Genomic DNA, 18,238 nt, shown 5'->3' on the forward strand with positions numbered 1-18,238 from the left:
AGTCAAACTGTTTTAGTACAGTCTGACTACTTACTTGGGTCCTGCCGGCCACCTACAACTGTACCCCCTGCTTCCAGTATTCTCCTGCAATGAAATCCTGTTGGTTCTGCAGAGCCAAGTCGTACTGTGATCATTGGTTGAGAGTGAGAGCTGAGCATGGTCAGCCAGGGAGCATGGTCCTACTTTGGCTGTTTTATTCTATAAAGAGACATCAGGTTTGTCCTGCAGGAGAACATCAGGTGCAGCTATGAGTGCTGGTTCTCGAGCTGTTCTTTAAGATGTCCCAACATAGAGATCAGATATACTAATGTTTACAAGCGTTTAAAGCCTTGGAAACACTTGCACAGACAACCTCTCCCCTTCCTGATGGAAAAGGGATCCCGGCTGTCAGTGCCATGTCATCTTCATCCCGGTCTTGTTACACTTAACAATCGGTTTTGTTTTTAGAATGTATGACTGTCGTCTTCTGATTTTGCTCATTTAATTTGTTCTACACAGTGGACCTTCTACATCTCAGACAGGCAATTCATGTATATTTTCATTGTGAGTATATGGAATACATTCTTAAAAAATAAAATAAATTATAAAAATAATATATTTCCCCCCTTCTTTAATAGAGCATTTCTGTAATAGACATTTAAAAAGGATGGAAGGGTTCATTATAATAAAAAAATGGAATACCTAAAAACATACTTTCAAATAATTCGTGTCATGAAGAAACAAAATAATTCCCACGATCAGTAAAAGTGTAGGTGGAACATTAAAGAAAACAATTGTACCTTTATTTGCTGTACTTGGTTAGACGTCTCTGTGTCTCTCTTGACATTGCTAGAGGGCACAAAAACACTGCGGAACAGTCTAGGTTTTGAAGAAAACTCTGCTGATTTTGGTGTTGTGCCATCTTTCTGTGGGGATAACAGTATTTCATGGGATAATTGTCTTGTTTCTTGTATGTCCCGTTTGAAGCTACTCCCATCGATTATGTCCTCCTTCAAACTAGCAGGTGATTGCTTGGGATCTGCTACATGGTCCTGTGTGTCTTGAAAATCTCCAGGATCTAAGGATTTTGCCTTTATGACAGAGCCGTTAGGCCTGGACTGGTTTTCTTCAACTGGTTTATAGTCTGGCCACATGGTCTGCCTTCTACTTGTCTTAGCATTCCCATTACAGTTAACATAGTTCCCATATTTGTTAGTTATATTCTGCTCATCAATCAAATATGGCCCATTAATTGGCTTTTCATCTCCAAGAACTCCTAAGGACTGGGCTCGTCTTCTTGACAGAGGTGTTCCTCCTCTAAGTGTGTTTGAGCTAGTGACTGTGAGCTTCTGAATGTCATTTAGAATCCCAGAGATGTAGCCTTCCAACCCAATGGTGCTGCCACGGACAACGGTCTGTAGAACACAGAAACATTTGAATTAAATGGAGTGCTTGAATAATCCGGCACAATACAGGTTTGTAATTTCTTAAAACATTCTGTTCATTTTGAAAAATGCTCCATCATTTAGTTGATCCAGTACATAAGTACTCGTAGATCTCTAAACATTGAAGCGGTCCATCGAGAGGGAGAGACAGCACTATCGAGAGGGAGAGACAGCACTGTCTATCGAGAGGGAGAGACAGATTGATAATTAAAATAATGAAGGTAAGGAATGTTGTCAACAACATATATGCTTTCAAGCATGTCTTTGATTGTTCTTCATTTGGTCACAAACATGTGCTAAATAGGATCCCCCATATGATCGTGGCCCATGACCACACAATTGAAATTAAGTTCCCACCACAAACTTTGGTGTGTTTTTTTTTTTTTATATTATTTTGTCCATTTTCCTTCACTCTAGAAAACTATGAAAAAATACATTGATTTCTTATAACACAGAAATGCCGTATGGAATAACTATCAAGTCTCAATAAAATAGATAAGTAAATGTCAGTTTCACCATAGGGCAAATCTCAGAAGCCCAATCATTAGCCTACCTTGCTGTAACACCTTCTGCCGAACAGAAGTTTTTCCAACTTACTTTCATGGGCTTGAGCTGCACTTGAGTTATCCTGGAAGGGTCCACCACTGGTTTGGGTCGTCTTAAGGTGTCCAGCACATTCTGCCATTGTGTAGGGAGACCCACAAACTTGCCCTCTTTTGGATCAAAGGATGTATGTACCCGGTGTTGGAAATTTAGAGGAGCAGAGATCTCTGGTCGTTTCTTCTTCTTTTTGCGAAACATGGTGAATGGCTTGGAGGGGGAAGGAAAGAGGATTAATTAAAAAAAAAAAAAAAATGAAATCAACATCATCATCATCATCATCTACTACACGAGAGTTGGAAACATCAACTTCACAATTCTAGCGGCAAAGCTCATGATGAATGAGTTATCAAAATAATAGGGGGCTGTTCATGGTCAGGTTTTTTTTGCCTACTTTTTGAGAATCAACTGGAATTACTTTAGTTTATATAAAATTCTCACCAACTACACTTTTGCCATATGATGATATGCATGAATTCGAATTACCAGTGATTAAATGTCAACAATGGTTTTAAAATAAACAGCAACTACAAGTATTAAGATTTCAATTACTATATCCTGGATTCACTGCGCAATTCCAGCCTTCTACCTACCAGAAGGATGCAAGGTGTGCAGACACAGCGCAGGAAGGGGAGCTATTGTCTGCACTGCCCTTTGATAAACGTATATCAATGTTGTTGTTGTCAAGGTTTATTTTATTGAGGCATAGGTTAAAAAACACATAGTAGCATAATAGCGACAGTACCAAACATTTACAAGCAGAAAGAACACAATACGAACAATATAGTGTAGGAACATATCGCAATGACTGCACACGATTATTGAAGGTGACATGGTAATTCACACTGGGTGCAACAAGCACCTTTTTTTTTTTTTTTAAATAAATTGAAAAATAAAAGATGGGCAACATGGCGAATAGAACAATGGCAGCATCAAAATAGGAGGCACTACACGTGGTGATTGTCAGATAGTAAGAAATACTCAAGAACATGTTGGGTCACATTGCATATAGAAACTACAAGAACCAAATATCGCGTTATACCTCCACACTATACAAGAACAAAATAAGAAATTAAAGAGAGTATTGATATAGATTCTTTTAAGCAAACAAATAAGTTTGAATGTCTATCTGTTCCTGTCCAAATTTGAGATGATTAAATTGCGTATACGCAGAAGTAAATTCACACTGACACACGGAGTTCAGGTTAAAAGAACTTCGAGAAAATTTTATGGCATCTGGTTAAAAAGCGGGCTCGCAGACCCTTATAAGAGCAATATTACATCATCATAGAATATCAAGATAACAACAAATAAACATCATTAATTGGGTTAGGTGGTTAAGTGGCTATGTCAATACCCACCCATCAATATTATTAATTGGCTTAAGTACTAAGTGGCTGGCTAAATGTCCTCCCACTGAGAGGTGGCGTCATCTTGGACACGGGAGTGGACACGATGGCTCAGACGCCATCTTGCTAGCACGAGGCTTCACTCGATGGGAGGGGGGCTTCAGGCGCCATTTTGAGTAGTTAGTGCTGTTAGATTCGAGGTCAGGTTCAAGGCTTTTTAGTGAATGGACATTTCATTAGTACAGTTCTCATGATCTAACTATGGCATACAATGTTTCATATTACAGGAACTTGACAATTCCGGTGTTACTCATATCCTTCTAGAAAATACATTCTCTTTCTAATGCGGTTAGGAAAATCTGTCATATAATGAAGTTAATGGAGTTAATGGGAAATTTAATAAGGGTTTTAATAATGCTATAACAGTATAAGGAAGCTACAGAACAGAGATTAAGATTAAATCGGCATCAGACGTCATCAGATGGAAGATAAGTTCCGACGGCAAGCCTTTTGCCAGGTTCAGCCGATTCCCAGGGATGGCAAGATGGTTGTGCTTCTAGTTAAGCCTCCTCTATATGCCACTTATTTATTTTTCAAACCAGACAGCGGTATTGACTGTATATGGCTATACAAGCTAAAGACAGTATTTCACAATCAGCTGCCAGTTTGGAATTCTATACTCCCAAACACACTCCACTAAGAAAAGTTACATGATCATTTTTATAGGTTAACACAGGGTGTCATGAAAGAACCCCCTGATATTCTGATGGTCAGTGATATGTACAGTGGTGGCACTGTAAATACTTGTTAAGCTGTTCGTGGATTAAATAAATTCACACTGATAGTTCAAAAATGAACTGAGAATGCGATCAATTACAACAGGTGATTCATAAAGTGTATACTGCAAACATATACTCAGCCAACAGATTAAAGACTTTAATGGTTTCAAACTGCTGAGAAAATGTGCTTCCTTGTTCCTTGATGACTCACATATACATTTTAGTAATCCGCATGCTTTCCACGTGAACAGTGATCATGGTTACAACAAGCCTACCAGTTAGTGCTGTCTAAATCCATGCACTGCATGAAATTTCTTCAATGCCCCAACGGATGCCATGCTATCGTCATACTATAGTCATGCCACATCATGTATGGAGCTTGGATGCGATCTTGCGCCTCGTTTGTGAAAATTCTAAACAGCAGTAAATGGATTGCAGGTAAAAGCAATCCTGAGCAACTCATGCTGGTGTATTGGGACCGATCTTATCCCATAATCCTCTGCCCAGCAGGAGGTTATGATATATGTAGATTATTATCCAGCTGTAGTCCAATCATTACATAGAAAGATTAGAACTACAATATATCCATATACCACAGTGCTATCAGGTTATACACAGCCCAGCTCACAGTTTAGTGAACCAGGCTGTGTTTTGCTATTGGCGGAGACATAGACCCACCCATGCGCAGTCCGAGGCTTGGCTCTTTCCAGGGAGAGTGTTCCCTATTTCATGTACAGGGTCTGCAGTCCACACACCATATGGATAAAACTGATGTAATAAAACAAGTGTAATTGATCTTATTCAGGCAGCAATTTCTGCAAATCATTACCATATAACCCACTCTCAGAAATGATCAGGCTCAGAGTGAAGCACCTTGCAGTAATATAAAGTGCTTAGAACTGTCCTATTTTAAAGCTGAGTGCAATAAACTACTTTTCTTGTAGTAAATATGGATTTTAAAAAAATAATTATAGTAGATTTTGTGAAGTTTCTATCTTCATTCATTTGGCAAGAAAACGCGTCGACCAATGCCTCTGTTGCTGTATAGGTGTGGGACACCAGATGACTCAAAACTGCGTAGGATAGTTGGAACACGATGCAACTCCTGCAGAAGTACTTGTGTAAACTATTTCTCTTATAGTCTTTTAGATGTATTTTAAAGACGTATTATGTGATTTTGGATATAATTATGTGGTTTGTACTAGCTCCTTTTCATATTGTACGTCTAAGATTGTGTTTTGCTTTGCGCGTGCACACAGCAATTTACAAGGGTTGCAATTTCAGAGACCGTGACATTCCCTGATCCACAAGATCATTGTATCTTTTCACTTTCTATGGTTTGTTTACAAATGGAGTTCCCCTCGTTTAATCCCTTATATAACTAAAAATAATGTGCAATGCTCTCAAGAATAGAAGGATTCTGCATCGAGATTAATGGATCACGTGTGTTCAGGCCCTTTCTCTTTGTTTTCTTTTCTTACGCTTCTGGGTTTGCCTTCAGGGTAGTTTACATGAAGATATAACAAGAGACTAACATGTACAATGGGTTATGTAATGCCACGTTACAGCATATTTTTTATAAGGGCTTAATGAGTGCATTGTACTTTGTTTCTGATCACCCACATATTCCTTGGGTGGCTAAGTGAATTGGCAGATATTCTGGAAAGAGACACAGTCTGTTGCTCAAAGCATTTCTGGTTCAAAGAAAAGTTCTGCACATACTTAGCTGAATGTGTTCATGCAAAAAAAAATAAAAAAAAATTTTTTTTTAAATTGTATTTGGTGAATATAATACTTGGACGGACGGTCTGGGATATGAGAGTTTAAAAGGGACACTATAGTCATCAGAACAACTACAGCTTAATGTATTTGTTCTGGTGAGTATAGTCAGTCCCTGCAGGCTTTTTGCTGTAAGCACTGCCTTTTCAGAGACGTAGCAGTGTTTACATTGCAGCCTAGTGGCACCTTCAGTGGCGGTCACGTCAGACTGGAAGGAGAGCCCCCCTCCCTGCCAAGTATCAAGCAGGGAGGGGAGACGAAAAAAATATATATATATAAATAATAATAAAATATTAATAAAAAGAATAATAATAATAATAATTCAATAAAATAAAAAATAACAATAAATAATTAAAAAATAATAATAATAAAATTGCCCACCCCCCACCAAGGCTCTGCAACACACACACACACACACACACACAGTAAATAAATATTCAATTAATGTAATTTTTTTAGGATCTAATTTTATTTAGAAATTTACCAGTAGCTGCTGCATTTCCCACCCTAGTCTTATACTCGAGTCAATAAGTTTTCCCAGTTTTTGGGGGTAAAATTAGGGGCCGCAGCTTATATTCGGGTCGGCTTATACTCTAGTATATACGGTACCTATATAAATATAAAAAGAGATAAAAATCATATTTAAAAAAATAAATAAATAAAAAACACATACATATTCAGAGAGATTTACAGATGAGACCAGATTTTCCTCTGGTAGTTGAAGAAAGTAGGACGCAACTGCACAAAATGTATTTTTAACTGTAGGTAGTAAATATTTAGAATTCCCTCCTTAGGGAAGGCTTGTGAAGGCAGATATTGCAGATACCTTTACGTGAGTTTGCTCTATATCTAGATATACAGGCAAATAATAGAATATAAAAAAAAAAAAGAATCTTTGAGATAGAATCAAATTGTTATTTAGGAATACAGAAGTCTCCAATTGATTTTATACGACTTAAGTAGGTCACCTACTTCTAAACTAAAAAATAAATGAATAAAAAACCACCACACACTAAAATTGACATGATTAGGCACCCAGACCACTTCATCTCATTGAAATAGTCTGGTTGCACTGTCCCTGTCTCCTTAACCCTGCTACGTAAAACATTGCAGTTTCTCTAAAACTGCAAAGTTTACATTGTATACAGGTGATACGAAAAATTTGAATATTGTGCAAAAGTTCATTTATTTCAGTAATGCAACGTAAAAGGGGAAACTAATATATGAGATAGACGCATTACATGCAAAGCAAGATAGTTCAAGCCGTGATTTGTCATAAGTGCGATGATTATGGCTTACAGCTCATGAAAACCCCAAATCCACGATCTCAGTAAATTAGAATATTGTGAAAAGGTGCAATATTCTAGGCTCACAGTGTCCCACTCTAATCCGCTAAGTAAGCCATAACACCTGCAAAGGGTTTCTGAGCCTTTAAATGGTCTCTCAGTCTGGTTCAGTAGGAATCACAATGGGGAAGACTGCTGACCTGACAGTTGTGCAGAAAACCATCATTGACACCCTCCATAAGGAGGGAAGCCTCAAAAGGTAATTGCGAAGGAAGTTGGATTTTCCCAAAGTGCTGTATCAAAGCACATAATTAGAAAGTTATGTGGAAGGGAAACGTGTGGAAGAAAAAGGTGCACAAGCAGCAGGGATGACCACAGCCTGGAGAGGATTGTCAGGAAAAGGCCATTCAAAAGTGTTGGGGACTTTCACAAGGAGTGGACTGAGGCTGGAGTCAGTGCATCAAGAGCCACCACACACAGACGGATCCTGGACATGGGCTTCAGATGTTGTATTCCTCTTGTCAAGCCGCTCCTGAACAACAAACAACGTCAGAAGCCTCTTACCTGGGCTAAAGAAAAACAGACCTGGTCTGTTGCTCAGTGGTCCAAAGTCCTCTTTTCTGATGAGAGCAACTTTTATAAAAGAGAGACTGGAGAAACTTCACAGAAACTTGGAACAAAAGTTCCTACAAACTATTCAAAAAGGGTTGGCCACTTCCTAATCATAACCTGGATTAAATGTCTTCTAGAGCCTATTTGTTGGCTCAGCATGAAAGCTCAATGGGCTAGCCAGCTGTGCCCTCAGAACAGGAGCCGTGAGGAAGATGGGCCTTGATGACAGACAGCATATTTTCAGTTACTGACGGCTCTACCCCGATCTCCACTCCAAGCATCTCACTACTTCGCAAAACTCAACTCAAATTCCTGCTGATTAATACCAGACAGTCTAAATATAAACTTGAGTCCTGATTTAATATTGTTAGATAAACTTCTAAAATGATTTAATATTATTTTAAAATGACGTTTAATATATTGTAATCAAACAACAAAATCCTTAGTTAAAACCCAAGTGGAGTAGTATTTAAGTCTAAATACTCCAAAAACTACCTCAGTCAGCATTCTTAGAACACCCCAAGCACTGCTTGAAGAGCTACGCGATATTGGCGATCTGCGGCTGCTGTCAAAATATAGCCGGATACTTCCTGATTCTTCTGACACCGTTACAAACTCATGATATGATATCACGGTCTTGAATATGCATCAGTTTGCTTCCTTTTATAGCCTTTAATTATCTCCCTATATAAAAATAAAAAAATCCAAGACTAGCCAGATAGTAGAGATGGTGACAGCCTGTATATTGTTCAGTATTTAAAGGAAGCACAGAAACATCTACCAGGATAGGAATAGGTGCCCCTAAAGGAACACCGATCTCCCATTTATTCGGTCCCTTACCATTAACTGTGATAATCGTTATCTCTGCCACCTCTATACTATCTCTGTTGGCATCATATTTGGAATTTCTTGATTACCTCTCTTGCTACATGATTTTAGGCACCTTTTACTATTGTAATTCAAAATTGAACCATTTTTCTTTACAGTTGCCTCTTACTCAGAGTGCCTATTTCTAGGAGCATCCTTAATCAGAAGCTTGTATTTTGTTAGTAGCAATTAATTAACTTTACATTGTAACACCCCAATGCTACTCTGTGTCTAGACAGCAGTGCTTCAGGTGTACAAATAATGCAGAACAAGTTAAAGGTAAACTGTAGTGATAGGATAACAAAGATGTATTCCTAGCACTATAGAACCCCTCCATAGCGCTGAAAGGGTTAAAACCACTCGTCACTCAGTGGTGGGTCAGGCTCCACATCCTTTTCTCCTCCACCACCATCAGCTGACGATTGAGTCATTGAAACAATGCTTTCCTATGGTGTTTTAGTAGATGTTGGATGTCTTCATGCAAAGCATGAGGACATCCAGCATCATTTAGCGGACCAAAAGACTGCTAAGGACTCAGGAGCACCCAGAGTTAATCCTGCAAGGTAATTATTGTAGTTTTTCAATAACTGCAATAATTACAAAAGCAGGGTTAAGGGAACAGTGGCACTACACCCAAACCACTTCAATGAGTCACCCAGACCACTTCAACCAGACATGATAGTGTCCCTTTAATTTTTAGTGTATTTAGACTTGGCTGGGTTCACATTGGAGTTTTAACATCGCTGTACTTGGGTTTAACTAATGTTTTTGTGGTTTGGTTATTTTATGATAATTAAAGTTATGTTTTAAGTATATACAAACTTTTTTCTGGAAAGCAATTCTTTCTTTATTTGGTCTTCACTAAATAGGGGTAAACAACTCTAAAAGAATCTAGATAGATATAAATAAAATACTATATAATAAAATATTAAAAGATCAAATGTACACTTTTAATTATTTTATCTGGGACTCATGTATCCATTTGAATGAGACACGGATGTACACATGCACACATATACACAACAATACAGTGGGGTCATATTGTCGCAATCACAAGTTTAAAAGACTACAGTCAAAAATCCTCTACACATTTTGTGTCTAACTTATGATGGGGTTTAATATTTTTTTTTTTTCTTGTGTTACACTTAGCCTCTGGTGCTTTAAACAAAACAGAGGAAGACAAAAAACAAAAAAAAAAACTGTATAACGTTTGGTATACACCCACAACAGATATGGGAATCTGGATAAACAAGCATTTGAACTCTAATTTGACAGTTGACTTATTCATGTTTCGAGAGAGTACTGTGTATATGAATTATTAAAAACAAAACAAAAAGAAAAAAAAGAAAACAATTAACAGTTTGTTTGTTTGTTTTTTTTAAACATGAGAATTTTTGGGAGGTGAGCAATGTTTGTTCCACTTTCCAGCACTAGAAAGGTGCAAACTATTTCCTAATCACCCCAGTTAACTGTCTCATTTTGGTATTCTAACAATAAGTGGACAGTCTCGAAGGGGTGTGTGCTAATAATATATTTGTGCACACAGTCACGGTTACACAGAATATTTCTGCTACAAAGGCTTGGTCATGACCAAGGCTTAGTAGCAGAAACGTTGCATGTACCGGTGACGCATGTATAACTAAATTATAGCAGCCGGGATCCGCTAAGCCTTACATGGAGCGCTGTGCAGTGCCGTTTCCCATTACTATTCTCAATTGGTGCCAATCAAATAAATCTTTTCTATGTACTATGAATGAAAACACAGGTGACGCCAATATAGATAATGGGGTTAAAGAAAAATACCATTGTTGCCACTGAGCAGGAAAACTAATCACCTAGGGAGTTTAATGCAAGATGCAGTTGTACAGGACATGGTAATAATGACTGTGCATCATGTTAAAGGGACACTATAGTCACCAGAACATAGTTGTTCTGGAGAGTATAATCATTGCCTTCAGGCACTTTCATGCAAACACTGCCTTGTCTCTGTTTACATTGCACCTAGGGACACCACCAAGTGGCCACTCCTCAATGGTCACCGGAGGTGCTTCCTGGCTCAGGGCTGCACAGTAAGCAGCAGTGCCGTTCAGCATCTCCACACACTGCATTCTTGAATTTTTCTCTATGAGGAGGTGCTGATAGAACAAAATGGTATGTGCCTCCGCCCCTTGCCGATTTTAGCAAGTCCAATGCTTTCCCATTGGCTAAAATCTGTCAATTCCGATGAGGTCACCCTATAGTGTTCCTTTAAGTTTCCAGACAAAGAACTTTGAAATCTTACTGGCAATGCACTAGTAAGTTGACAAACATGATAAATAGAAGCTGTGACATATACTCTACATATAAGGAGATGACACATTGTAGCAGGAGTGGGCTAAACCGCTAATTTGGGGATGTAATGAAAGCTTCCCAACCTTTGTGCTGGCACCCCATGAATTGTATCTGCGTGACTTGTGCAGGAGCTTGGAGGCCAGCATCCTTCCTAGAGACGGTGTGTCCCTTGTTGTGTTCTGTAGCTAGCTAGCAGGATGTAATGTGATTTTTATAAATACATTGTGTTGGGGTTTTTTTTTGTCTTTTTATTTTTTTACTTTGGAGGGGCAGCCTCAGAAAGGCTTACTCTAAGCAAAACAAGTGTTTCAGGAGCTTAGTGTTCACTTTCGGTCTCCTATAAGGTTTACAGTCTCTTGTCACCGTGTTCCCCTTCCCATTTTGTAAACATTATGCCGAGCAAGAACTCAAAGGGAGTTTCAAACTTAAGGCCAGAATAGTTGAACTGGAAAAAATAGCCAAGTAATACATGCTTCCATTTCAGCTATTTTGGCCTTAAATTTGAAATTCACTTTGAATTCTCACGCTAACCCGGACTCTGCTTTCCAGTTCATTGAGTGTCTGGCTGAGGTTTGCGAATAAACGTGAGCACATTTCAACCTCCATTACTGCAGCCCTCTCTACCCTGCACATAGTCAGGTAGCGCTGGACATTTCCCCTTTGGAGACAGGACAAATGCCATGGTGGAATAGATCTGAATCCAGAGCCAGGGTCTAGTCCTCTTGTCTACTAGAAGAGATAGTGCTGCTCCCGTTACACATTGTAAAGTAGTTTATGAATCTCTTCTGCACATACTGGTTCTGTCAACATTATTAGATCAAATATCTGCTATTACCATTTTAAATACTTTAACTACTCTATTGAACTGAATTGTATGAGAGATTATCTATAGACTGACAGTGTACTATGCTGTATGAGGCATTGTATCTGTATATACCAACGTCAATACCTTATTTATCTCCCATTAGTGACTATCCTGTATAATACAAGGTAGAATAGGGGAAAAGCCTCATGCCACCTAAGTCCACCTTTGAAGTTAAAGCTGATGGATTTTAGTGACTTTACAAAGGTTCTTTAGAATTCAAAATTAGAATGGATCGTCCATGCACCTATACGTGCAAAACCACTGACACAGACAACATGCCTACGTCAGAAGTAGGAGTTATCAAACACACATACGCCGAGCAACAATGAGCTTCAATGCTCTGCATTTCACTCAAAGTGCAGAGAGAGTGCTTGCACATGGAGCAGGTTGCAACAGTGCATCACGTCATTGGTTTAACAGTTTGTATAGTTATAGTAATACAGCTGTTATTTTTTTGAGGGGGTGGGTGTTCATAGATTATATATACTTGGCAGAGTGAGTGTTTTACATTTTTGCACAGGGCACCATCTGTTTCATGAACTTTCCCACGACATGGTCTGATCCCATCAGGATGTGTAAAAACGTACAGGGAAATGCTATGACATTATCTTAATACATAGTTATTAGATTGCCCCATAAGGAAGTTGGGATGACAAAAAGGTGCAATTTCCTTTTCTTTTTGTCTACATTACTCATTCATTTTAGCCGGAACTTGGAGCGTACTCAAATGATCATACCTCTAAAATCATAATTTAAAAAAAACCAAAAAAAAAAAAACCACAAGGTTCATTCTTTGTATCACAGTTACAATCTCATTATTTTAAAATACTTTATTCTTCAGATTGACATGCACTGAATATGTTTAATACAATAAAAGATCCAAAGAATAAATCACACAGTGTCATTCAAGAAAATAATATGCAGCAGGATCAAGGTTTTCCCATTAAATGAAGCTAAATGCAGAAACACATAGTATATCTACTCAAAATATTAGCATTGCTAAAGTACAGTGCCTGCAGTGTTGTAGAAGAGGAAGGTTTAAATGACGAATTGCTGGTAAAACAGGCCTGAATCCGGAGTTCAGATTAACCTCTACCAGCCCTAGGTAGAACCCAGTACCATGGAAATTGAAGCAACCAAAGAGACAGTGGCTCAAAACAGAGAGACGCAAGAGGGATGGTCAAGGTGTTCCAAATATAGCAGGGCTGCAATGGAGGGTCACCAACTGCTAATTTTAAAGTAGGCCCCTTTCCCCAGAAACACGTTTGGCAGGGAAGGAATCTCCAGACTGTCGCTAGCGGCACAAACTATTCTCTGCTGGTTCCCGCAATGCATAATGGGAACCAGCATGTTGTTTAAGAGATGTCCTTGCCTCGGGAACGATCAGCCCATGGTGCAGGAATTGGAGGCAAGGTAGGTAATGGTTCTTTGGCTACAACGTGAATGTTTGGCCCAGAAGTCAGAAAATATCCCAACCAGTCTTGCCAGAATTTCAGGCCTCTGTTCCCTGGAGTCAGTGATGCCCATGATAGGTGAAAACACATCCCAGTCTGTCTCTTTGAGACAGACAGCTACCAATGCAGTGTTGGGTATTACTGCCGTGATCACCCTCGCCGGCAATGTGAGGGTGTCTGTATAGTCAAACAAACAGCAGATGTCGTGTAGAGTAGGGTGACTGCAGTGTGATTTGTCCAAATAGATCAGTGTTAAAACATAAAATTCAATGCCCACGAAACTGCAATATAGTCGCCATCAAAATAAAACTCGATTCGAACCAAATATCCACAAAAGGGCATAAAAGATAAGCTTGTATCTAAGAGCGCTCAGAATATGCAACTGACTAGCATGGCAGTCAAGCTCTAGCCCATTTAAAAGCCATTTTGTTTAGATAATCGCCACCCGCTTCAGTCAGTAAATTATATGGTACTCTTAATATCTAGAACATTATTAGTGTGACAAAGGTGAGGGTGACAAAGGTGAGGTAGTAGATCTCATTATTAGGGGCATCTGTCTCTCGCCTCCTTTTCTGCACATTTTTCTTGAATACACAGTATTTGTGAAAATCTTTGCCCTAAATTTGTTCACAACTAAAGAACAGTTTTCCTTAATCATCCTGAAATGTGAACTTTACTTTCTCCAGACTCTCTAATTAAAGGGTACATTATTACTGCATTCTTTGTGTATCACATACCGGCTATCTCAAGAGCTTTTGCAGTCAGACTTATTAAACAGTCAAAAGAACAAATATTTTAAGATCAAAAGACCGGAAAAACCTTTGAAATTCCCTTGTCAATAAGCCACAATGCCAGAAAGGGATTAACCCGAAACGTTTGTTTTATAAGTCTTTTAAATAAATAGTAGTAGCATTAGTGTTTGCTATACAAAGCAACGGTTTGCGCAACCTCTACCACTTTACCGAATTTGAGAATACAACTTTAAAGGGACACTGTAGTCACCTGAACAACTTTAGCTTAATGAAGCAGTTTTGGTGTATAGAACATGCCCCTGCAGCCTCACTGCTCAACCCTCTGCCATTTAGGAGTTAAATCCCTTTGTTTATGAACCCTAGTCACACCTCCCTGCATGTGACTTGCACAGCCTTCCATAAACACTTCCTGTAAAGAGAGCCCTATTTAGGCTTTCTTTATTGCAAGTTCTGTTTAATTAAGATTTTCTTATCCCTTGCTATATTAATAGCTTGCTAGACCCTGCAAGAGCCTCCTGTATGTGATTAAAGTTCAATTTAGAGATTGAGATACAATTATTTAAGGTAAATTACATCTGTTTGAAAGTGAAACCAGTTTTTTTTTCATGCAGGCTCTGTCAATCATAGCCAGGGGAGGTGTGGCTAGGGCTGCATAAACAGAAACAAAGTGATTTAACTCCTAAATGACCGTGAATTGAGCAGTGACATTGCAGGGGAATGATCTATACACTAAAACTGCTTTATTTAGCTAAAGTAATTTAGAGGACTATAGTGTTCCTTTAATTGTATTGAAGCAGATGATGACTTGCAGGTATTTGCACAAATATACAAACTCATTTTAAAAGAGATTAGCTTTTTATTTATCATTTTAGATTGTTTAATATCTATTTTCGATTTTAAATTGATTTAATTTTATCTAATTTTTTTAAATAAATAAATAAATTTAAATAAATAAAAAAACAGAAAGAATGGTTCAGCTAGAGAAAGGAAACATTATTACATTAATCTGACGTTTTCTAGTTTTCATACATGGAACGTAAACTGAATAAGCATTGCACAGAAAGAATAAAAGTGAATAATAAATAATGTTTCTAGGAATATTCAAAATAAAAAAATATTATTAAAATCTGGTCCCTGAAGCCTGGTGTATATTAGAAATCTCTGTGACGAGCAATTAATAAGTGTATGTCAGAGTTCCATTTTTGCCGTTGATATAATTGTAGCACCCAGAGTGGCAGTAAGAGGATTTACTGGTAAGAACGTCACTAGTTAAGCAATCAGTGTGAGAACCATTTCCAGTGCCATTAAAACGACCCAATGTAATGACACGACCTTGCAATCCCCAGCACTGACCTTGAGGATGTCTATCTGTACGTATAAAGGCATTGCAGTAACAAAGCAATTTATTTCTTCCTAGCAACATGGTTACTTCCCTCAACGACGTGAAATTTATTGAATCATAAATTTCTGCCCTGACAGAATAATAGCCATCCCTAGGAAAAATTCATTATAGATTGTACAATGCAGATCTGGTGAATTGGAACACTTCAACAAACCTTAACGCTAGTGGTTCTTAAATAGAACCAAAACTGATCACTGATACACTAAATTGATATGGACATTGAACGTTTAAAGGGATACACATTACTGTAGGGGTGCAAGAAGTCTTGAACAGTTTAAAAAAAAAAAGGACAAAAATAAAAAAAGACACAAAAACCACACGACATGGACATGTTAGGTTCACTGCCAGAGCATCAGCATGAAAACGCGGTATAATCTGGTTATCAACCATTACTCAATGTTACCAGATTGAGAGGCAAACTCACCATCACGTGAAAGTGATAACGGGGATATAACTAGCAGAACTAATCCATAACTGTGAATCTAGGCTAGCAAAGAAAATAAAAAATAAAAAAAAAGTGTCAGACGTAGAAAATTAAGCACTGCAAATGTAGTTCACAAGCATCTGGGGGCAAAGTTTTAAGTCAGGATTGTTCTTTTAGACTGAATTATTTCTAATATATTCTCTTTATAGAAATAAAATTGTAGGCACAAACGCCATATTCAAGCAATGTCAAACCACCTCTTGTCGGGTCAATAAAATAAGTTTATTTAGCTGGGTAATAAATATTGAGAGCCCAGGATGGGAAAAATAATCCTTCACTCTAGTTATACAGTCTACATTCATCACTATCCACCACTTGCTAAATACTGTACTTCCCAGACACCATGACATACCGCTCCTTGCAAGCATCTACATACTGTATTGTTACACGGAAGGGCTGTGTGCACATCAAGGCACAGAGATGTTTAATGTCATCTAGGCAAACGTGTCTACAGAATGGTGCCATTATACCATATACAATCTTTTATTGCATTCTGCTGTCATTTTAGGAAGTTTCATTTCTAAAAGCCCTGCAGATTCCTAATATCCGTAAGGCATTCAACAAATTTTATTTTACCCCTATATTATATTATTACCATTATACATTATGTCAACTGTATACTCCTCCAGTAGAAGGCATACCAAGGTATATTATGCATTATAAAATGGTTATGAAGTGCAGTCTGGGGTGTCCTTTTAAAGTATGTATATTAGTCTTCAAGTGGTGTAGGGTACCTTTTGACTGGGGGCCCAGCCTGCTGTCAATATAGTCATATGATCACCATCAATCCAATTTGTCATAAAACAAAAACTTGCATTGAGAATGAGGTTAATGGATTACAAATTAAGTCTTCAAGGAGTTAACAGAGCTGCACATGCAAGGGAACTTTTTTCACAACCTTGTTATTGATTAAGAAGTAGGACATTCCACATTTTTTTTTGATAGTGATAATGGCGTGAATTACCTCTCCATTACTCTATATTTGGGTTAAAACATTTGCTGGATCAGTCAGGGCAAAGCAAGGAGATAAACTAATTTCGAGCAAAACAATGTGAGGAATGTTTTGCCAGAGAGTGATGTAGAAGAGAAGTGATCAGTTATTTAAAGGAGTGCAATACTGGGGCAGAATAACAGAAGAGGTTTTACATGTTGTTGGATATGTACATATTACATATTCATTTAGGTAACAAGGTTTGAGAATGGAGAGGAGTAGGGCTCTGCCCACTGGAGCACCTCTGTACAGCCTTACACAATCGATCAAGATTTTCTTTACATTCTATATAGATTTTATATCCAGTTACATTTTCCAACTTTGTTCAACGTGAATCCTGATTTTCTTTCCAAATAATAATACACAACTTTGTTATAGCTTTGATTCTTTCCTTTCACTAGTAATGTAATTAGATGGGTCACAAGAGGTGCACTAGGCTCTACAACTAAGTATTCATCCCATTGCAATGTTTTGCTCTTACCAACGTTCAAGTTTAGAACAATACATATCGCAATCACATATGAAGACTCATATGGTCTCACTTCTACAGTCCTACATGAGCCTAACTAGTGTAAAAACCTAACTAGTGTAAAAACAAAAAAATCACAATTAGTCTTACAGCTCCGCTAATGGCAAATAGACAGGAAAATTGGTCTAGTTTCCTTGTTAAGATTCAAGGGCACACACCTTGCTGACATTTGTAACCAGTGCTAATTTTGACCAGGCTTACTATCAGCAGGGATATTTAGAGAGGAGACCAATTTTAGAAATGGAAACAACATCTACTGAGAACTTGATCGGCCTATTAGTGGATGTCAGACATTCAAAAAGGGGTTTTGGTGGGGGGGCGGAACCAAGCAGCCGTGCTGAATGGCAGCACACATCCAGAGCTCTGACCAATTGAGCTGTATAAATCTCTGAGGACCCTAAAACCGTGACCCCCCCACCCCCCCACAACCCTAAAACAGTGACAAAGGGAGGGGAACTCCCCCCCCCCCCCCCTAGTTAACTAGGTCTTAAATATTGAGGGCTTGCTGCAACAGGCACATGGCGCAGTAAGACCTAAGATGGCCGACTACCCTGAGGCCCACTCTGAAATATGCAACGACATGTCCCCAGAGGAAGAGGCTCTACCTGACACACCATGCCCAGCACCGAAGAATACTGGACAAGACAACTCTCCAGTGACTACTGCAATGCTAGAAATGCTCCTTGCGGACCTCCAGAAGAGTACCCAGATGGATGTAGCATTACTCCGTACTG

General features: G+C 38.4%; 1 protein-coding gene across 4 annotated transcripts in view; it reads right to left on the minus strand.

Annotated features, from left to right (window-relative positions):
• Positions 1 to 18,238, minus strand: part of PAK6 (p21 (RAC1) activated kinase 6) — a 71,090-nt gene that overhangs the window by 26,509 nt on the left and 26,343 nt on the right. For all 4 annotated transcript variants that reach the window (XM_063440215.1, XM_063440214.1, XM_063440217.1 and 1 more), the window contains 2 exons: positions 2,022 to 2,234; positions 780 to 1,394 (listed from right to left, as the gene is read on the minus strand). In XM_063440215.1, coding sequence (XP_063296285.1) covers positions 780 to 1,394; positions 2,022 to 2,225 — 819 coding nt within the window. In that variant the 5' untranslated portion in view covers positions 2,226 to 2,234. The remainder of the gene's footprint in view (positions 1 to 779; positions 1,395 to 2,021; positions 2,235 to 18,238) is intronic.

This window comes from Pelobates fuscus, chromosome 13 (assembly GCF_036172605.1).
Source record: "Pelobates fuscus isolate aPelFus1 chromosome 13, aPelFus1.pri, whole genome shotgun sequence".
NCBI classification, from domain to species: Eukaryota; Metazoa; Chordata; class Amphibia; order Anura; family Pelobatidae; genus Pelobates; species Pelobates fuscus.